We start from the raw sequence: 23,176 nt of genomic DNA, 5'->3' as shown, positions 1-23,176 counted from the left end.
GGGTAAACTGCAGTTTATGTACAATTAAATATCTTCCAAATAATGCTCCAAGTGAGACTACTCAGTATTGTTTCTCACTTATATAAAGTGATTGTGTTAGCGCACAAATATCCAGAGGGTTTCTCTTTTGTTCCAAGCACTGAAAATGGGCTATTGACTTAGAATAAGGCAATCCCCATTGATTATTTCCTTATCTAGTAGTGCAAAGAATGCCAACTATCCACAACTAGCCACAGGCACTTCCCTTTGATCTGCGTGTGGTGGAAATCTCAGCAATCAAACCATGAGTAAATCACCACCAGGAGAATAATTTCCCTTGGAAATGTGCATGCGTGGGTTTGTGTGTCCTAACTTACCCACCACCTCACCACTGCCACCCCCTTTCCTCCCACACACACAGAAAGATCAGCACAAAAACAAAGCTATTGGCTCCCCCGGAGATACAGAACACAGTGACTGATATACAGCTTGCACTTTAACACAAATATAAGACCAAGTCCTGAGTTGCCCGAACACAACAGATTCATCCGCCTGACGCAAAACTGAAACAGCATGCATTTTACACTCATCAAAGAAAAGTGCAAAGGTTGCCCTTGCTGACTTTGACAATCACTGGACTTCACTCAGGAATGTGTGACATGAGATAGCTTGAGGTTATGTCATGCAATGTCTCTCACAAATAACAGGGGTTGAGAATTAGACCACAAGTATTAGGTGACCCAGTGTGTCTTTAAAAACAGGGAAGCAGTTTTCTAAAATGAAGTCCTAAAAGTACAAATAAATAAAAAAAACAGCTGTTGGATATACATGTAGCCTAATGTGTGAGATGAGGAAGTATGTTAAGCAACCAAAAAAGCAAACTCTGCACGAATGGGAACTTTAACCCTGCTTACAGGGGAAAAACAGAGTTTGCACCTTAACCCATTTATCAGACGACAGCTAGAGCTGAGTGTGTTGAAGGATGAGGACAGTGTATCATGGAAAATACCTTTCTTTGGCCAAAATGAATTTGCTGTCCGAACACAGTCCACATATATGCCCCACCCCGCCTCTCTGTATAACCTTTATCATCCTTTTCAGACATCTCTTAACATACAAAATGACTAGAAGGTAAGGTAAATCTGATGGCAGCCCGGTATCTCTGCACCTCTGGACCTGGCTGCTGTCCTCAGGGAGGCATAGCCCTATGATGGGTAATGAAAAGCTTGTCTCTTCAGAGTCCAGATCTGGCACGCACTACTCAGGTCAGGCCAGTCTGAGCAATATCCACACAAGCAGTTTAAACACAGAGAGCAAGACAGGTAAGGAGAGGAAGGAGGGCAAACAAAGCATGCCGTCTCTCAGACTGTACCAACAAACCGGAATCAGACATTGCCAGAAAGGAAGCTGTTTACACAGATAAATAAATAGACATAGAGCCTCCATCTTTCCATGCAGCCCCTTGCGCCTCATCTGTGCACAGAGAGAACAGGAGGGCACCACACAGAAAAAAAGCTCCTGATAACAGGCAACACAGGAACAGTGAGGCGGACAAGGCTTGACTGGCCTGGCCTGACAAAACGCAGCATAGCACTGCATCAGGAAGCATGCATGACAGATCATCCTGTCTGAATAGAGGAGCACTAGTCCACCGTCATAAGCAAGAACATATAGATAGCTGGGGAAAATACGTGACTACATAAAATCTCACGGTGAACAGATCAAATGAGAGGATATATAGGAGTGTTGTCACATTATCATTCATTTGCACTTGAATGCTGAATATGATTCCTAAAAACAGGAAATATTCGAATGCCCTTTACTGTGCTCTATTTCTCTAACATTTTCGCTTACACGCACATTCTAAAAACATTAGACACAATTTAAAACCTGAGTACTGCTGCGTATGGCACAGAAGTCCTTTTATAGCTGCATGCTTTATATACCCTATCATATATGACCGTGACCTATTCCTACACGGTCCACATACACATCACTTAATCTCAGGCTGTGCCGGAGGGGGTCGCAAGCTCAGGGACAGTCCGTGTCAAGCTCGAACAGATTTGTTCTGAAGCATCACATGAGTGGAGCAAAACCGGCAGACTGAAACGCATATCATGGTTGCAATAAACGATTAAAGCCTTGAAGGGAACGTCCTTACTGAACTAAGGTAATAGCTAACACACATACACTAAGGGTGGACAAATCATAACTCTAACACACTTTACAAAATCATTAATACAAGCAGTTATGGAAAAGTCTAGCAGAGTGCCAGAATGCCATCCATCTTCATATGACATGTACTTCCTTGTGTTTCTGGTAAAATGCTATCCATCTGTGTGCATGTGTGATCACCACTCATACTCGTCCAGTTCATGTACAAAAGGAGTGAGCGCAAACACCACCCTCAGAATCAATACCGTCTGAGTGTCGGGGTGTGTCAGCAGCAATATTACCGTGTGGACATGAATGAAATGAAGGAATGAATAAAGACTTTTTTTCGCTTAGAATTTACATTTGCTAAAATGAGATGATATAACATTCATGGACTAGACGTAAATGTGATACATTTCTGTCAAACAGCCTGTTTCTCTCATGCTTATTTTGTTAATTTCTCTCTCCTTGTTCTCCATCTTCTCTCCCAGACGTGACAAGTTTCCACGAACGGAGACCGTAAATATGAACAAAATCCAAACAACTTGGGACAACAAAAATAATATATATGCAGTGCGCATTTTTGCGAAGGCTCGATACGAAACCACAGAACTAAATCGGCCTGGACACCAAGGTCATTTATTCACATGGAGTAGTTCCATTATTGCCATTTTGTGGCATTGCAACAGGTGAGGTTTTCCAAATTAATTCTACATTGATGCCTAAACTATACTTTAAATGTTGAATTATCTTGATGACTAGAAACCAAATCTGGAAGTTCAAAACATCAAATACTATTGGGAAATCTCCCTTGGCTAGATTAAGCAACAGCTCAGAAATCAGGAATGTGTGAGAAAGCGAATCAAAAAGAATACACCATCCCATATCAAAATATAGTGAGTGACTTTTTGAGCTGGCCATTTCTCCAAACCTTAATCGTTATCTTGAGTTTGTCCCAGGACATCCTCCATAAAAAATGCTTTTTCCCTGTAGATCATCACACACAGAGCAGTCATGAGTATATATGGCAAAGGGTACTGACAGGGAAGTTATAAAGCTCTTTATGATACACGAGTCATGTTGTCTTTCTGTAGTCTTTCTGCATCTGAAGCTCACTCTCTTTGTCTACTGTATCTCACTCTACAAGGCCTCTCTCACACACACAAACACACACCCATGACATGTAGAGGCTTGCCTCATCTCCTCCAGACAGGAAAGTGAAGGAGAACTCTCAACACTCAAAATGAATTTGCTCTTTACCGTAAGGCCATTATACAGACTTCTCAAAGTAAACATCCTGCCTCTTATTAACATTTAATAGTTGCTTTCAGGAAAATAAAAGGTGTGAGATGAAAACCATTACATTGTGAATACGTACTGGCCTTCTTGTAGACAGAAATCGCACACTAGCCCACAATTTTTTCCAAAAGAAAAGACAGTATGTGTACTTTTGTCGCTGTAATAATACTGCTTAACTGATTTTTGGTGTTAATAAGTACTTCAGGGAGAAAGAAAAGCAATTTATGTCTTGAAAAGTATCTGATCACCCGTCTCAAATGGATCACTAAATTCACTCACAAAACACCAGGTGCAGCCAGCTAGCATGACTCAGCTAGCTGATGTGCAGCAATGTGGTTGTATGTGAGGGGATGGCGGGCGAGGGTCGGGGGTGGAAAGGTGAGGGTGTTTACTGTAAAAACATTTAACATTAGTGAGTTGCACGATGTTAAGCTAAAGGCACTGTGAGCCTTGCCTCTGCCTGGTGCTGGGATGCTAAAAAGGCTAGCACACATTGATGGAACACTGGGGTAAAAATAGCAGCACTGCATCAGATGACTTTCTATAGCTATCGGCTTTGCTATTGTGCCGTTATACTTTGTCACAATGTTATAGATCAATCTACTACGCATTAGCCTAGTTTGTGAAAGAGCTCAATGTGAATGTACAGAAACACTTGCGGCGGTGATGTAATTGTATCTTGCCTCTTAGTCGAGCATTCTTCAAAATCAGAGGTAGTAAATCTTGCTTTCTCCATCCCTTATGGAGTTTCAATATCCTCTCAGTCTTTAAGTTACCACTTTATCTACTCATATTAGTTGCTGGTCGCTATTCTCTCCTTTTGTCTGAAACCAGCCGGCCACTAATTCTCTTTTCCCTTTTTGTTCTGTCTCTTTTTGGCAGTTAACGTGTAAGTGTCACATCATTTCAGCCATGTTGGACGCTGCACTGGACAGGCCATCCTGGCGGAACGGATAGTAGCCGCGCACAAATTGCTCTACACTCTTAAAAAGAGGCTCGCCCATGAAAACCCAATGGATTTTCTCAATGATAGCTCCAGGGCACAAGGAGGTCATATACAGGGGGGGTGGCAGGAAGGTGTTGTCATCTCTAGAAACATACATTCACAAGGATACCATTCTTTCCAACCAAACACAAGGTTTGTAATCATTGCATTGCTATTTTCTAGATCGTAAATTGCAGCATTCAATGGCACCCGGCTTTCAAGATCCATGAACTTTGACTTAATTGCGTATGGATTGATGAGAAAAGGGGGATTAGTGTAATGTCTCCGGTGCAAACACAGCCGAAGCTGGGACTTGGCTCTGACTTTCCTTTGTAAGCAGACTCAAACAAAGTAAGGCCCCAAAAGGAGGGTCGTGTGGTTCACTATGTTACATGCAAAGATGTCATATAACTGACACAGTGTCAGGACTATAAGGAAAATTAGCTTTTGCTACACTCTTAGCATGAGGCCAACTGACATGCAAATGCAAAACACATCCTAAACAGAACACGTAAAAAACAAAGCTTCTCCTCAGTAATGTGTTATTTAACAACTGTGCTCCTCCTCTTGGAGCCGCTCTCGTGGAGTTTAGTCAATACAGAGAGGCTGCAGGGTAAATATCATGTGACAGAGGCCACACATAAGCAGAAATAAGGGCGGCGATACAGCAACACAAAACCTATAAGCTCAAATAAACATCTGTCCAGCGAAGCTTTGCTCAAGTTGAGCACTTGCACTGCACCACTATGCAGAACAGATGTCAGACGAATCTTATTTTTTTACGATGGCCAACACATATAAACTGACGCATATTTGTATATGACAAGATGAAAAAATACGGACTAAGAACTGCAGTATCAAGTCTGAATAGTGCAATTTTGCAGTGTACCTTTTAAATGAGGCTATACCTATTTACAATTTACTAATTCAACCAATTAATGATTTTTCTCTGTGATTTGTGTGCACATTTCACAAGATAAATGCAAGATTATACAAAAAACAGGCATTACTGTATATAAGCTTCTAGAGATGTAGAGAAGTATTCCCCCAATAACTCCCATTATGTTCCAACCACAAGGTTGAGAACCTCTGATTTACTGGACCATAAACTGTAGGCTGATGTGAAAACAATGGATGCAGATGTCAAGTTCATTTAAAATTGATAGGACACCATACTGAACAGCTTAACTCCACCATTTTGCCTCCCTCTGTCCCGGGAGCAGACTAAACGGTCCTTCTATTTTGGGAGCGGGGCGAAGCTTTTCAAGGCATACATTGTGGAGTAAATTAGAATGACAAGGACATTAAGGGCCCCTTCCTTCATCATCCTGCCCTTGCTCCTTCCCTCTCATCCTTCCCTTCCCTCCACTTTTGCCACCTCCCTCTGCACTGGTCAATTACGGCAGCCCAAGAGGCTTTTAAGGATACATTGCTGAGACCAGAGAGTGCATAAGATGCATAGCAAATTATCAGGATGCTATCAAAAAAAAAAAAAAAAAAAACTAGCGACAAAATGAGGGAAAATTTCAATCTCCTCCTGCAGTGATGGGTGAAAGTTACCACACCGCCCCCACAACCCCTTCTGCCTGAAAATGTACGAGTTCACTTCAAGGGTAAGGAGGCTGGTACTGGTTGTTGTTCTTTAATGAGAATTTATCCCGACAATGGCATTCAATTAATAAATGTTAGGAGGTCACTGCAACACAATTACTCTTCTTTCATCTGAATAATACCCTCAGCAAGAGACTGGAATAAAAGTAGAATAGGCTTTTGATGAGGTGTATCTGCATGGTCGGAAAGAGATCAGCATCAGTGGGAGGCTACTAAGTATTAAGAGTGGTGCGGTATGGATTAAATTAATATTGCAAACATGATCACAGCATTATCACAATACTAATATGTTACAGTATTAAGTATGTGTGTGTGTATGTTAGTGGGCCAGAATCTTAAATTAAAGAAGAATTTCAAGCATTGTCGTCAAGACCACCTAAACCGACACCAAGTCTGAGCAAGATCAGAGTGTATCGACACTGAGACAGGACCAAGATCTTGAGGAGTTGAGACCAAGTTGAGACCAGGACCGAGTCAGAGCAAGACTGAGTCAAGACCAAGTCCTGACCTGCATAACACATTTACGATAAAATACAGAACATGCACACCAAGGGCACTCTTGAAAATCGATCAGATAGATCCACAATCCTATAAAGACACTCATAAAAAACAAATGAAGATTCTTCTTCATTCACATCTTTTATTGCCATATAATACTGTTTGTGTGGGTGTACGTGTGCCATGAGAAATGTTTTGACAAAACAATCAAAATGCATTGCAGAGGTGAATTTAAGTGTGGCAATTTTCCTTTTCCATGTTAACAATTAAATCAGACAATGCACAGGCAATTTAGTTACATCTCTGCAGCTGTGGTCTTGACCGGTCTTGAAATAAAAACCAGAGTCTTGAGATCGGTCTTGATCTCCAGACTGGTCTCAAGACAACTTTGAAGATCTCCATCTTGTCTGGTTTAAAGTTCTACAACACCACTGACTTTAAGTATGTAAAATGTCATGCTGTGCCAGATTTGATAAACATTTTAAATCTTTTTCCTTTAGGAGGTATGAGATATTGGGTATGAGGAGAAATTAGATTTCTTTAGTCATGATGTTGTAATATTTACTCAGCCCCAACAAGCAAAAATGTTGCTTAAAACTTGCAGTGCAACAAAAGCTGCTCCTAGTTCCATAACATAGAGCCAAGTCCCAAACAAACCAGTTTGGCCAACACATCAAGTTTCAATGGAAAAGGCCTCGTTTGTCAGGTATTATTGCTAAATTACTGCTGCTATTCTTCCTCTGTGCTTTTGTTTAGAACAAAACTGAAATGCAAGGATTTTCTACAAACTTGAACCAAAGCAGCTAGTTTTCAAAGGTTTCAAGTGGCCCCTGAGAATGGAGTCATAGGAGTGCCATAAAAGAATACATCTGTAAAAGAATAACAAATGTGGAAACATGAAGAGTAATAAATAAAAGAATATGTAAGAAAATGATGACAATTATAATTTATTTCTGTGTATATATATATATATATAAATAAAATAACATATCTATTTGTTCTGTATGTATTTCTTTTAATTAATTTTTATATTTTTATATAGCTCTTGCTATTCCTTGAAGGGCCACGCTGTCAATCAACTAGGTTTGGGCGGGCCTTCCTGCCCAGCCTGAGTAGTCAATTCCTGCACACATGAACAGATGCTTTGGTCTATCTGCAGTCTGACAGCCTACACAACACGCCCACTTTACAACACGTCACTCCTTCTGTGATAGCTTCTATGATGATTCACATACATATTTTAGTACAAACCAATATACAGTATATTATATATTTATTTGATAAATACACAAATAAATACATACAGAGATAAATTAACAAATAAATGTGAAAAAAAATAAATGTTTATAATCATTCTTTTATAGTTCCATATATATATATATATATATATATATATATATATATATATATATACATTCTTTTATTTAATCCTTTTTATATTTCCACATTCATTTTCTTATTCTTTTACAGATGTATTCTTTATTATGGCACTCCTAAAGAGGCCTCGAGCAAAATGAGTCAGCAAAAAATATTCATGGTAAACACAGATAAGCACTCACATTTGTCTCATCCCAGGAACAGTGATTGTTCAATAATAGCTTACAGCCATAACCAGGCCTGTCAAGATTTGCATTTGTCAACATGCTACGGTTGTGTGCATGAGACTCCAGAGAGATATTCAGTATTCAATAAGTTTGGAAGATAGTCATGTATTTTTTATAACAACCTTTCCAAAACACAAAACACAAGAGCAAAATTTAATGGATTAAACTGTGTGTCTGTGTGTGCTTGAAAACTGTACTTCTGAACAATTGTTAAACTAAATTTTTGCTGTGCTAACTTGACAGGCGTAGCAATAAAGCAATAAAAAGGACGTGGCTTGGCAATGGGTAAGTTAGTAATGAGCTTTTAGTTGAGAGATGAAGACTTACTGAGGACGTAGAGAGAAAGTGTGAGCCCTGCCAGGCAGAAGCCCTCAAAGAAGCGCATAGTGCTGAACATGGGGACGTTGACAGAGAAGGCCACAGTCAGACCAAACACCAGCATGAACAGCACCGATATTATCAGCACCGGGTGGCGGCCAAACCTACGGAGCAAGGTAAAAATTACTATTGGACACCTTCAACGTGAATATGTTTTTCATACAACTGTAATATATGAAGAAATATAAACCTTATGTTCTGCAAGAACTTTGTTTCAAAAGTCTTACCAGTCAGCAAGGATTCCAAACGTCAGGTATCCAAAGATGGATCCCACCAGGAGAGAAAACTTGGCGATGTGGACTTTCCATGCTGAGTCACACACCAGACTCCACTGTAGAAACAAATAAATAAATACCGGCATTAGTTACAAGAAATGTATGTTGAATGGAATGGAAGTGAAGGGAACAACTATATTTCTTTTGAGGATGAGACTTTTTTATGTATTGACTCTGACCCTACACCAAGTCTGTCTGATTTATGTGGCATTATCACCACTCAAAACACACTGAAATGTGAGAAGGGTACACTCTGTAACAGGGTTTCCTTGTATTTCATCCAATATGGGCATTGACATAATATTTCAAATTGCAACTGGCTTTTTTACCATTTACAGACCAAAGAGAAATAATTATTTCTTTTAAATAAAAAATAGTTTAAAAGCAAGGCAATGTCGTACTTTTGTGCCAGCCAGAACGGCATTCTACAGTCAAGTTTCACTAAAGAGCTAGATGTTGAAATCATCATCCCAGACTTTAGTGCAAGCACTTTTTTGTGTCAATTTATTCCTTAACTATTAGTCTGTAGGCTCAACGGTGCACAAAAATAGCACATTTCTAGACATACTTCTCTAATGTAACAACTCACTTGGTTATTAGCTAATTTAGCACAAAAATAATAGTGGTCTTGAAAAGCAAAGCGCACATCCAATATTTGACATAAAGTGCCACCAGAGAGCAACATCAGGGATTAAATCATCTATATTTATGCCGATAATTTCCTCAGTCAACAATCACTGAGTGTACATAAGCTGATTTATGCACACTGACTTATTGTACTTTTTATGTGCGCCTCCTCTGTGTCAAAATGTATATTATTAAAAGCAACTCCGAGTCTCCTCATTTCCTTTGCCAACTGAAGCTCTCAGCAGAGGGATTCCTACAGTGTAAACAATGCAGTGAGCCTGCTTTTGCATGAATCAAGCACACCCTGATTTCCCCTTTCTCCGCGCAGTAGCGACAAGTTGTGACAAACATACTTTGTACATAGCACGAGTAACGTAGAGAGGTGCAGCAGCAAATGTGAAGCCCAGTGGAGAAACAAATCTACCCGAACCTGAATTTCAGAGAGGAAGTGGATATTCGGGGTCTTTTAGACAACATATGCCGCCCAGCTGTCTGTGCCCGGCATGGAAGAAACAGTTAGGGGCGTGGTGGCCATAGCTGGTGCCATTCTGCCTCTAATCTATTCACCAAAACACTACCACTACAGAGACTATGGGAACATATATTGCCATGTCACAAACAAATCATATTCATTACATCCAGCAGCTCAACCTTGTTGTAAAATACAAAGTGTAGTTTGTTCTTAAATTTTTCTCTGAGGCACTCTAACCTCTCATAACCTCCACCATAGTGACCTGCTCCGAATGGAAGGCTCCAGGATTACCAACAGCCACCCGGCCATCACATGATCCAGGCATGCCACTCATTCATGGTTTCAGTATCGATGTCACCAGAGAAGAAGACAGAGGGAGGCAAACAAGTTCCCGTTGCGCAATCACTGCACGACCAACTGTGCTTTAAAAAAAAAAAACTGAAGCTGTGACTGTGACAAACCGGCACATACTGTTCATAAAATTCTGAGTCTGCATTCACGCAGGGACTGGATGACTGCAAGTTTGATGACCGTAGAGAACCGACATCTGTGGGTGACCACAGACAGATGACCAGCTTTGCAAAATACCAACATATCCCAAGTCACATGCCAGCGACAAAGCACCAAGTGATGTTGAAATGTGTAGTGACGTGGGCAGAGCATGCAAGGTTTTAATGAGTAACGCATTATTAATGTGTTTTATTTCAGCATCTGCAAATTAGTACGTATTGTTAACCAGGATTCTCTCCAGGCCAACACTCTGACCGCGCTCATGCACAATCACTAATGGACATTCATCTACACTTTAGGAAGAAGTGGGAAAAAAAAATATGGACAGACTTTCAGCTATATAGCAAAGGAATGCGATCCAGTCTAAGCGCGAGTCAAATCCTTGCAGTTCGTCTGCTATGCCCCTATTATCTCGGTCGGTTGCTCCCCTGCTATTGTCTTGCTCATTGGGGAGTAATGACAAGAAGTCAGTGTATAGAGTGAGGTTATATGCATACTAATCTGAAAGCTGACAGAAACTGCAGAACAATGAAGGGCCGAAAGCCGATCAGTTAAAATCCCCAAGGGTGCCTGTCGACCTCTCTCAAATGAGCGGCCGCCAATGATCAGTCTACACCGCTGAGGCTCATTAGCTCAGATGAAGATGCTCTCAACTACAGCTGCACAATTCTCTGCACTCGCTGAACTACAGAGCGGTGGGTGGGTGGGTGGGTGGGGGTGGGGGTGGGGGGGGGTGAAGGAAAGCACAGGAGGAGGGAGGAATAAAGATGATACAACGTAGAAACAGAACATATAAAGAGGAGAGAAACACAGCCATTGAGGATAACAGGCTAAAGAGAGAGGGATAGAGATGCTTTAAAGCAGCTGTGAGGAGAAACACATGGAGAGACTGCTGCATAGTTACTGCCTAGCAACAGACCATCAGCGTGGTTATCAGACTCTTTCTGCCTCCAAGTTCAAGTTTTAGCCCCACTGCCGCACTTAAGGGTGGAAATCCTGTAATGCGTTGGTAGAGAAACACTAAAAAGGAAGAGCAAAAAGGACAAATCTACGATCTCTCTTCGTGGCAGTTTTGTATTTAAAAGAAGTGAACCACAATACACACATATCTCACATTGGTGACGTAGCCCGAGTGACTTACACTGTGGGAGCAAGTTTACATTATCTCTAAAAAAAATTTTTTTTAAATGACCGGAATGTAATGTAATCTCTGTGTCACTGCCATAGCATCCGAACAAATGAAAAAACACTAGCATGTTTGGCAAGTTAGCTGACAGTTATGTTTTACTGCTACTAACAGTGACAGATGATGAAACAGCAAACTTTTTTTCCGTCAGTCTATCATTCATCGCCTCCTTTTGTTGACAGTTAAGAACCATAAGTGCACATCTCTGTCAACAAAGAGACCTTTTAACTGAGCAACACTCCGACAACCTGAATTCCATCACACAGCCCTCAAAACAAACTTGCACTACAGTCGAGGGGTCAGACACCCCACAATGCTCACCCCTCCCTTTTAGAAAACTTATCAGAAACAAGCCAGCGGCACACTGTCTTGTCTCTCTCTCTCACACACACACACACACACACACACACACACACAGACACACACACACACACACACACACACACACACACACAACAGAGCTTTATCTTTGGGTCGCACAAGCGTCTCTCCTCCCAGCTGACGTTGTGAGTGGCTGTCATTGTGTGCTGACTATCTGTAGTGGGGTCATTGCCTTTCGACAGCTGAGACCGTTTCAAAGTGTCCCACACTGATCCAGGGTCTGTGGACAGAGCCAACCAGCTGGGTAAACAGTATGAAGGGACACAGAGCAGAGAGGCCTGCATGGGTGTTCAACTACGGTATCATCTTCCAGATCTATGGGTGTGCAACCTCCAGTACAGTGATACGGGGTCTGGGTGTACCCACCAATGTGCTGTTACAACAGATGTTCCTTATCACTCTGAAACAATACTCTAACCTACAAGAACAATAATAGAAAGCTGGCACTGACATACTGAAGTACTTGATTAGTCACTAAACTAGGGCTGAAACTACAGATTATTTTCATTATCGATCAGCCAATCCGCCAATTATTTTTCCTGATTATTCAATAACTTGTTGGGTCTATAAAGTGTAAGAAAATACTTTAAAATGTACATCCCCATTTCTCAAAGTCCAACAACAGTTCAAAAACCAAAAGAGTTTACTATCACATATGACAAAGAAAAGCAGCAGATCTTCACAATTTCAACAGAAAATTACAATTTACAAAATTAACAATTTTGACAATGGATTGATCATTTCTGGTCATTTATTAAGCAAAAATTACAAATACTGGCTGCTAAAATTGCAACTGGCTTATTTATAATCATTTTCATCTTTTACACTAAAATATGTAAAATAATTCTGTGTTGTAGATGAATAATGGCTTAAAATGTATTGGCCAGAGTGCCGTCAAGTTTTACACAATGTTAAAGTTATCATCAATCCCTCAATAGCAAGTGACTCTGAATAATACACAAGACGCACACTTAAACAGGGAATTAGTTTGGAAGTTACCCTTTGCTCTAAAGCTGTTCTCTGGCCACTATTTCGGGCAGGCGTGTGCAGCTGCTGCACAGCTGAATGGGAGACGAGTAGGATAGGTTGCAGAGAGACTCTGTCTGTCTCTGAGTAATGATACATTCTCAATTATAAGGCTCGGTCCAATTAAGACAGACCCTGAGGAGAGCTTTGACTCAATTAGTATGGGTCTCCACATTAACCACTTTGGCTCCTTCACCACCACCTCAACCTCCTCTGCCTCCATCAAAGGCCTTCCTTCTCTGACGCCCTGAGAAAAAGCAATGAGCAGTAATGTGCTACTGATTCTGGAGGCCAAACCTATGTGGCACAAGATGAAAACATGACGAACACGTTTTCCTCGCATGATTCTAACGGGGTTAGAATGCGTTGGCACATTTTGACAGCGACGCTACCGCATTTCAACGGTGTTGGCACTCTGCACTGCTTTTCGGGGATCGAGTGTCACAGTTAGCCGAGCCTAGTCATGTGCAGTTATGCCTATGCAATGCAAACATGAGGAGAAATGCCAAGTCATCACTTCCTGCTGTAGTGTCACAGCCTGGTTTCTGTGCTGCTAGTCAGGGGAAAAAGGGCCTTGGAAGTGTGAGGGACAGGTTGTCAAAAGAGGCGGGGCCGATAACAAGGAGGGGGTCGTCGAATCTGCTTCGGTTTTGGCTCCGATTCCAAGTTTATCCCTGTGCCATCCGGTTCAGTTTCTCCTGACTTTGACTTTGTCAAAGTGTGGACTGCATTGGTCAGGGAAGACGAGACACGTTTACCAACTGCTCAGTCCTGTCACTGATCTGCAGTGGTGATAGTGTCAACATGACATTCTCCGTATGCGTGCAAAGGCAACACAAATAGTATGAGAGTAGAGCCAAACCCTGCAAATCGGACACTTCCCTTTGTTTGTTTTTTACCCGTGAGAGAACTGACATTTTTTTGACTGTTAGTAACACGGATCCACCCAATCGATTTCCCCAACATATGACTTCATAATCAGCTGCAGGTTGAGAATATTTTGACCGCCCCCGTCCATAAAAACTGTTTATCGGCCTGGCTTTAGTTCATGCATCCCCGCCCCCCCAAATTACCCAGAGGCCAGTAAATGAAATCAAGACTTAAACTGACCCCCTGGCTGAATTAGAATGCCACAGTTGCATTTAACTTGCTTTATGCAAACTGAGACATTATCAGTGATAAACAGATGGGCTGTTGGCATCAGAGTGGACACAAGCTCAGGGTGCCACAACCCCCTCCCGCAGCACAGAGGCGCTTTGGAGGGCCAGCCTCAGATCAAACTCTTCCTGATAAGCCTTTTGATTATGGCATGCGTGCCAAACTCTTCAGAGGTGACGATGTTGCAGATTAATGTGCAATTTAGTGTTCTCTAAATATCAATAATGACGGCAGGTTTACTCAGAGCCCCATGGATCAGGTTTTATGCTTTTCCAAAAAAAAATTAAACTTAATATAAGCATGCAGGCAGCATCGGCAATTGGAGAAGAGCTGATATGCATAATGAGATAAAAAATAAATAAATAAAAAACCTTCCTCCTCCAGCTAGCAGACCCACTATGATGACTGCGGGCCTACTGCATGCTGTTTCATCAGCCTGGCTCGCTCTGATAAGAACACATTACGACACAACGGCGGTGGCGGTGTGTGTAGAGGTAAAGACTTAAAGTGCCCAGAATGAAAAGCTGTAAGCACATGTCACCGATGTTTGGTTAGGGCAGCGATGGGGCGGGTGAATGTTTGGCCAGGGATGGGGTTGCATTATTGTAGTACACTAATGACCTTTGCTCCAAATAAAAAAAGAGGCTCCACGTCTATTATGTCCATTACGACAAAATTTCACCAGTACCTGGCACTTTTTTTTTTTTTGCCCTATGTGCCAGTGGTGGCGTCTCTCTGCCATAGGTCACACTTTGTGTCAGCTGCTGCGATGACTCACTCACTTCACTCAATCACTCACTGTCAGCACCATGCACACTCTCACATAAACAGTCCTACTACTTCCAGGTCCAACGTGAGCCAGATCTGCGAATCTCTACAGAACAGAAATGACTCCAGACGGCCCACTGTGGAGAAATGCACGGCTCAACGGAGGCACAACCACTTATCCAGAAGCTGTCAAATTATGCCGACATCATTTTATACAGACTGGTGCTTGCTTGCTCGATTTATTTTATTCTCGTGTTGATAAGTGCCATCATTTCTCCGTCTAACGTAAATCGATCCTTACGGGATTAGGGCGGGTATCAAGGTATCACGCATGCATAACACGTACAAATGATGGAAAGGACGTCCACCCCGCTTACCTTGGTGACCACGTTCTGTGCAAGTCCAGTGTGCAGCTCGAACGTCCACTCGCTGCAGTTGCACTGCATGCTGCCCGTGTCATTGTGTGGGCCGTCACTTCCATTGTCATAAATGTAAGCCGGCCGCGCGCTGATGTTTCTCGGACCGCCTGACAACGAGGGGCGGCTCGCGGTGCGATCAGTCAGGTTCGCCAGCGGCTGGACGCATGTGGTGTTCGGCTGGGCCAGGAGGAAATTACTAGAGTACTGGCTGAATCCGATAAACAACGCCGGGATCCATGTCAGCACGATCAGCTGTTTCTGGTACTTCCCAAATCCCCGAGAAACGACGCAGAACGGAGCCGTCGATGCGTGTCAGCAGCTCCTGCGACGCGGTGTCGGGGGACACGAAGCCGTTCTCGGGTTGATGGTCCACCGTGTCGAGCTGCACCACGGCCATCGCGGTTCCACCGATAGATGCCTCCGTAGTGTTGTGAAGCCGGGGTTTGCAGTGGCGCTATCCCCCCCACCCACCCACTGTCGACTCCACAATGCGTCAATGCCCCCAGCTCCGGCGGTGAAAGCCGTGCGCAGTCAATCACCGGAGTGGAAATAAGACGCACCCTCTTTATTATCAGGAAGCACTTCCCTCCGTCTGCCACCAAACCACCCCCCCCCCCCCCCCCCCCCCCCCCCCGTGCGGGACTCGGTGCGGACTCACGCTCCGAAACAAAAGGCGGAACCGCAGTGAGTTAAAAACAAAGCGATGGTGATGGTGAGGAAAACTATCTCATGGTGTTTTCCGTCGTCCCAGTCACCGGTGTCTCTGTCGGTCAGCTGTGGCAGCAGAGCCCTATGGAAGTGGTTCCCGAGGGAGCCACAGGTAGACACACCTGCCCATAAGGCTGCGCGCTGCTGACTCTACCCCAACATGGCCACCTGTAATCACTGGTGACCACTTTAACAATCAAAATGCTCACTCAGTAGAGCAAGTCAGCTACTGACAATAAAGTTCCTTATAATATTAAAAAAAATGTTATTCGGTAAATAAACCAGTAGCCTACTTTTTTTTTGCACATTTGTTTCAACCAATACACTGTTGGACCCGTGTTCTCATAGTAGGCCACATGTATTTTGCAACCATAATATGTATGCTATTTTATAACCGAATACAATCAAACCAAACCATAGAACGTTATTCCACACTCTTTTATTTGTGTGGTTGTTATTCTTGTAGAGAAATATGAATTCCAAACATTTTGCAAGAAAGTCACAAGATCCAGTATTTTGGCTTCTTGCAAGGGACACTGACCCAAACATATTGTTGTAGATGAAAAGATAAGTAAGTAATACAAAGATTCTAAATGCACAGTAGACTACAGATGTCCTATCACGGGGGGTAGGAGGAGGAGGAGGAGGAGGAGGGAACTAGCTCTGTCTCCGCCCAGTTCTGTAGCAAACAAAAAAAACATGCCACTTCTACTTTAGCTGCCAGCAAAGGTGAATAATAAAAAAAGATAACGACTCTTTATTTAACTTGTAATCACAGAATTGAGCAGAAACTTTTAGAACAGAGCATAATGACTAGCATCTGTAGTATAGGGATAGTACAGTGCAGCAGCATTGAAAGGAGTACGGTCTTGACAGAGTATCAACATTGTATTTTCTTGTCTTTGATTGCAGGCTTCATTGTGTTCTTTGTTGCTCATGCATTTTAGCTTGTTGATCATTTCTACTTCCTCATGATTTTTTAGCCTGGTGGCAGTGGTGTTAGTCACTATTTACTCAAGTACAATTTTGAGGTACTTGTACTTTACTTGTGCATTCCCATTTTATGCTAATCTATACTCCACTAAGCTTTGGTTACTTTACGGATTCAGATTATTAAAACAAAACATAAATCAACTAATACAATCTGATATATCAATATAGGTTAAGCTACTTTGCAGCTATAAAGTAATTCAAATTAGTTCTACTTTTACCAGCTGCAACATTGCAGTGATGTAGACATTAATGCATCAATAATTATAATCTGTAATTATAATACAATTATATAATATATGCAAACATGAAATGGATCATTCTCCATAATCAGTATGTTTACTTTTATATATTCTCATAAAAAATACAAACGCTAATATGTTTGTACTTTTACTTCAGTAACATCTTGAGTGCAGTATTTTTTTACTTAAGAAAAAGATCTTTACTCCACCACTTCCTGGTGGTAATAAAAAACCTAATCCCTTTCTCACTTTATAATAATGAGCCAACAGGTCTGCAGTTATAAATATCAGTGGGCCGAAGTCATTAATGATGAGGTTCTTCTACTACCAAGTCTGGAGTTGTAAATGTTAATTTGTACTTACTAAATGGATTTTGTTCCAGATGGTCTTCAGCTGAGCGGTTGAACTAACGTTGAGAGGTCTGATGAAGTGAAGAAATAAAAGGCAAAGTTATACTGGAGAAGGACAAACACCAGTCGACTGATCTTTTTTTATCACAACTGGCAACCCACAGCTTTCCCTTAGTAATCTATAAAGCATTAATAAATAATGTATAACTTATCAATAAAGCCATAACTTATTAACGTTTTATAAAGTGTGCCCTGTAGGAAAGTGGGACCCATTCTTCATGACAACACATTAGGTTTACATTATCTGCTGTGATTCGCATTTTCATCAACACATTTGATTTAATCCGTATCAAATAGGATTATTATTTATTTTAATATTTGCCCTCATTTTACTGAAATTCCACCACTGGTTTCGCCAGACACAATTAAAATTAGTGGATTTTTGTGAATATAATAAGACATTTGGTCGCAAAAACTCAACTTTACACTTCATCACAGTCTCACATAGATTTTTCTCTATTATTAATATCACTCTGATTTGACCTGAAGACAGACGTCTTGGATCATGAACATTAGTTTTGTTGTGCTGTAATACTCATTGTGAATGATTTAAGGAAGCCTCGTGGGATAAACTGGTCGATATTTATGAAAACAAAGAGTTCAGTTTTGGTCAGGTTTGATTTACACCCACATGGCTTGAGCCTATATTTATCTGACTCCTACTTGTTTAGCAGTGCTTCACCCTCCTGGCCCTTAACGTGCTATTACATATGTGTTTTATTCACTCAGGTCATGTCAAGGCATACGCATTTCATTTGTATTACTTTCTCGAAGATCTGCCAGTGAAGACATTTGATTTTGACTATTTGACACTGGAATATTTTTTCTTTTTTTAATGATTTTTTTTTTTTAAAGACACACACACAATTGTGACACATTACATTGGAGTAGACGTTTTATGTGACATTTAATCAACACACAGCCATTACTGCGCAGCTAACAATGTGTGCATTGTGAACATGTTAAAATATTGGATCCTGAAAGGCCCCAGGAAGGAGGCGTGAGACGCCTGAATGTCCTGCAGTGTCTTGCGTCTGCTTACACACTGATGACCCCTGCAGGCAGACTGGAGAAACAGCATCACTTTCTTGTCATTGCAGCATTTGTAGACTATTTTTTTTTTTTTTTTTTTAATTGTGTTTATTCTTTCATATTTGTGAAGTTAAAGTGGGGATTTTCTTTCAGTGTTGAAAACAGGTTTTAAATAACCACAAAATAAATACAGTATATATGTTAAATGAAGCTGCTAGATTCAAATGATTTAGCTTTCAGTGTGTTGTGCAACAGCTAATGAATTATACATTCACTTTTCTACTTTCTCCCGCTTCTCTATTGTCTGAAAGGTAACAATAAAAAATAAAATAAAAAACATGAATGACCAGATGTATTTTATCTGCATCCTTTACAAATCTGTCACTCAAGACAGTGCTTTCTGCAGTGTGTGCAGAAGATATCGCTTGGCTGCAAGCCAACAGAAACCAGTCGACCGTTGTACCTTCACATTATCTCACTGTGCTGTTTGTTATCATTCAAACCTGTTTGTCCCTCCCTAGCAACTAATTCAGGTGTGTCCAAGACCCGCCCCAGGCAATGCTGTGTGAGTTTAGGGGTGTGTGTGTGTGTGTGTGTGTTGTGTGTGTGTGTGTGTGTGTGTGTGTGTGTGTGTGTGTGTGTGTGTGTTTTTGTGTGTGTGTGTGTGTGTGTGTGTGTGTGTGTGTGTGTTTTTGTGTGTGTGTGTGTGTGTGTGTGTGTGTGTGTGTGTGTGTGTGTGTGTGTGTGTGTGTGTGTGTGTATTGTATTCTATGTGTCTGTCTGTGTCTAATAAACCGGCTGGCTAAACATGAGGTGTAAAACTGAAAAGAAAAAAAATTCCAGAAGTGTAACTGAGCTTTCACTCTGCACTGAGTGATTCATCTGTTCCTCTGTGAAAAGACAACTGAAACTCAGACAACAGTCAGCTGACAGTGTTTGTATGTATGAAAGACTCATAGATATAGACTGTATCACAACGTATTGTGATTTAAAAACACAGCAATGAATCCTTTCTCGCTGTCGCCACATATAAATATATGCTTTTTAGTTCATGTTGGCTCCAAAGTCCAAGAGTCCACTGTTGTGTGATTTAGTATCAATTTAGTAAAACATTAAACTCATGGCCAGTGTGAATAAAGACTGGCACACACCTGTTGCATAGTATGATACACACACTGTAAAGAGCCTTCAGGTAATCTTCCAGCTGATAAGCAAATATTGTAAAAGAAAAGGCGGTTAACTGAAAGGTTTGTTTTTTAGCTCTAAATCACAGAGGAATTGCCTCTAATGTTGTTGATTTGTTTCCCAGTTGAAAAACTGAGGCCAATATCCTGGATGATTTGGGATGGTTTAATGACCTGAGGAGTTTACATTCTACAATTACAAAAATATGCATTTTAAGGCTGATTCTGGTGATTTCCTTTTATATTGAGTTGCTTATATTATATATATATATATATATATATATATATATATATTATATATATATATAAGTATATACACCCATATATAGTCTTCTTTCAGACTAGTGGAAAAAAAAAAAACTTTTTACATATTTGTCTATTTGTGTCTGTAGATTTCTCCTTAATTCATTATAAGTTTAGACAATGCCTCGTTTTCATATTTAAGCACAAAATCTCAGACAACTTGTATTACAAAGCATAACTGTCTTAATGTATGATATTAACATGGTGATATCTCTTGTTGAATTGTTTAACATAGTCACCTAAAATAAAATGTGAAAAATGTGTTTTTTTTGGTCAAGTCAAACATTTCTTAAAGGCTGTGGTTTTTGGACTCATGATCTCAGTATTTATAAAATCCTAGTTATTACCCTCTTTTTGTTTTTGTCAAATTCCTTATTTAGTGAAAGTGAATGGCTCTATCCACCAGTGGTCCTGTAAAGAAACACAGAAGACATGTCTCTTCTCCAGATAGTTTTATGAGTTTATGAAGCAGTGGAAAGTCTGAGGAACCATCAGTGTGTTAACAAGCTGCTGGGGAAACTCAGATCACAGTGTTAACAAGTGAGACAATTGTCAATTGTGTATGTGATTTAATAAACCAGCTGTCAGCGTTGTTTTATTTTAAATTTCCTTTTATACTCAGTGAATGATGTCAGAGCCAGTGTCTGGAAATGACATCATGTGTGTGTCTCCTGGTGTCAGGAGGTCACACTCTCACTGTGAATCAGCAGACATCTCTGGGAGTTAACCTGGTGTCACCCTCAACTTGTTTTGATTAATCATATTTCACTTCCCTTAAGTCAGACACTTTGGTGTGCGTCTGTTTGGTTTTAAATTCCAGATGTCAGTTTAGTAGGGGTTACACATGCATGATTGACAAATTCCCATTTGCAAGAAATCTCCTCATCACAACCAGGAAACAGTGACCTGCACTGTTTTTTTAGTGTAGAAAGCAAACATTGAGTTAAAGATTTACTCCAAATCTGAAGAGACAGTCAGCAAAGCTTTTACTTTCTCCTCAATAGGCCCTGTGCATGACTGAATGGACAATGCAGACAGCAAGTATAGGTTTAAATACAGACAGTAAAGATAAAGGAGGATAATCCAGAGGGTGGCTCCAGTGCATGACAGACAGGTATGACTTAACCCGACAAAATGAACCATCCCTGCACTGTTTGGCACACCTCACCGTGTCAGTCGTGACCCTTAAATCTCTCAGAAAGATTCACATCTTATTATGACAAAAAATGTGCAAATGCTGTGCACAACAAGGAAATAAAGCTAGGTCAGTTGTGCGTCTTTGGTTTATAAGGCCAAACCCTTTCAGTTGAGTTTATAATTAATGGTTTTCTTCCAGTTATTTCCTTCTTATACGGCAAAGTTCACTGTCCAACTGTTCCCTTCGTGTCTCTTGGCACGAGAGCTGTTGTTAGCCGCAAGTTTGGAAAATTGTCCATGTTCAGACTTGCAGTGTCTTTTGTTTAGAGTACATGTATTAAAAAGCAAACAGTTACAGCGAACCCACCTGAGCCTATAGTGGGAGAAAAAAAATGTAGGGTGTGTCTCTTTTGATGGGTGTGTTAAACGTCTGAGGCTGGCCTATCAGGCATTTATCATTGTAGTAAATGTCATCATGCGTTTTAATTACGATGTGTAATATCCAGCACAGACAAGTTATGCCAATTTTTTTCAAAATATGTGCGTACAAAAAGTTTGTATGTGAAAAAGAGAAGGATAGCAATTCTTGAATTGTTTAAAAAAATTCCATTTAAGGGCGTTGGTTTCCGTGGACATGCCACACTGTCCTGCTATCTCTCTCTCTCAGTCTGTCTGTCCTCACACTTCTACGTGATGTGGTGTGTGTGTGTGTGTGTGTGTGTGTGTGTGTGTGTGTGTGTGTGTGTGTGTGTGTGTGTGTGTGTGTGTGTGTGTGTGTGTGTGTGTGATTGTGCTTGCACAGTGGGTAAAGCTAAGGCCTACAACACCAGAGGGCACAATGTGTCTGTAAACTATTTTGTCCCCCATTGGTTATAAAGGCTGTAAGACTTTATTATGACCTAAAGGCACCTCATGCATTGTAGGGTTATTGTTGTGGCTGTACGTTTTATGTTTTTTCCATTTCTTTCACTGTCTTTCACTTTTCAAAGCTCCTGCACATCTACGTGTGGGGTGTTGTCTGTGCAGAGGAACGGAGAGACAGACACGTAAGGTCAAAGGGACAGTATTAAAATGGAGACAAAATAAAGAAGAATATACTTGGTGAACTTGGTGTCACTTGGTTTTCAGCGTCAAGCAAGCTACAAACTCTGAACTCTCAAACTGACTCCTTTTGACCTCAAGAATGTTGAACCCGGGATGGGAAATTCTTTGCGCAACCACTATCTCTACTCCTCCACTGGAGATTAAATGTGTTGGCTGCTGTGTTCTTTAATTACTGTCAACTGCATGTGTACATAGTCAACATTGACCATGAAGCTAAAACAGAGGGGGAAAGGAGCAAGTGGGAACAAAGATCTGAGAATAAATCATATCATGAGTTTAAGATAATTCTTCAGAGGGCGTATAAGTGAGGTTCAGTGAGCCCTACGGATCCAGGGAAGGACATGGGAGTCCTGTATGAAATCAAAAATGTATTTTATATTCATATTTTGATTTATTATAGGGAAAATGAACAGTGATCAATGTGACTATGGATGTGTTAGTCTTAGCCAAAATACTAATTTCCAACCCTTTTGCCAAATGTTTCATTATCCATTGAAATAACAATAAAGCAAAAATCATGTAAAATCATAACAGGAAAAGCAGATTTATCTTCTTTTTTTTGCTGTCATGATAGATGATATTCCAAACACTAAATGTAAAAGTCAATTTATTCCAACTAATCTAATACAATGAGACAGCTGATCTCAAATGTATAAACTACAACATGTTTTGATGATGGCAAACAACAGCCCTTGTTTGTAAAAAGACAGGCCTACTTATTAATAACCAAGAGGAG

The 23,176-nt window shown here is 40.8% G+C and overlaps 1 protein-coding gene across 1 annotated transcript in view; it reads right to left on the bottom strand.

Moving 5' to 3' along the window:
* LOC137866211 (solute carrier family 22 member 23-like) overlaps positions 1-15,900 on the bottom strand; it is a 32,416-nt gene extending 16,516 nt beyond the window's left edge. The window contains 4 exon segments of the mRNA XM_068701963.1: positions 8,458-8,612; positions 8,736-8,839; positions 15,289-15,606; positions 15,608-15,900. Of these exon segments, the coding sequence (XP_068558064.1) occupies positions 8,458-8,612; positions 8,736-8,839; positions 15,289-15,606; positions 15,608-15,727 (697 nt within the window). The 5' untranslated portion in view covers positions 15,728-15,900.
* Positions 15,901-23,176: the final 7,276 nt, after the last annotated feature.

This window comes from Cebidichthys violaceus, unplaced genomic scaffold, assembly GCF_023349555.1.
Source record: "Cebidichthys violaceus isolate CVI_PGR_0920_01 unplaced genomic scaffold, fCebVio1.0.p SCAF_8, whole genome shotgun sequence".
Lineage (NCBI taxonomy): Eukaryota > Metazoa > Chordata > Actinopteri > Perciformes > Stichaeidae > Cebidichthys > Cebidichthys violaceus.
The sequence above is the reverse complement of the archived record's forward strand: the minus strand, read 5'-3'. Positions and strand labels throughout refer to the sequence as shown.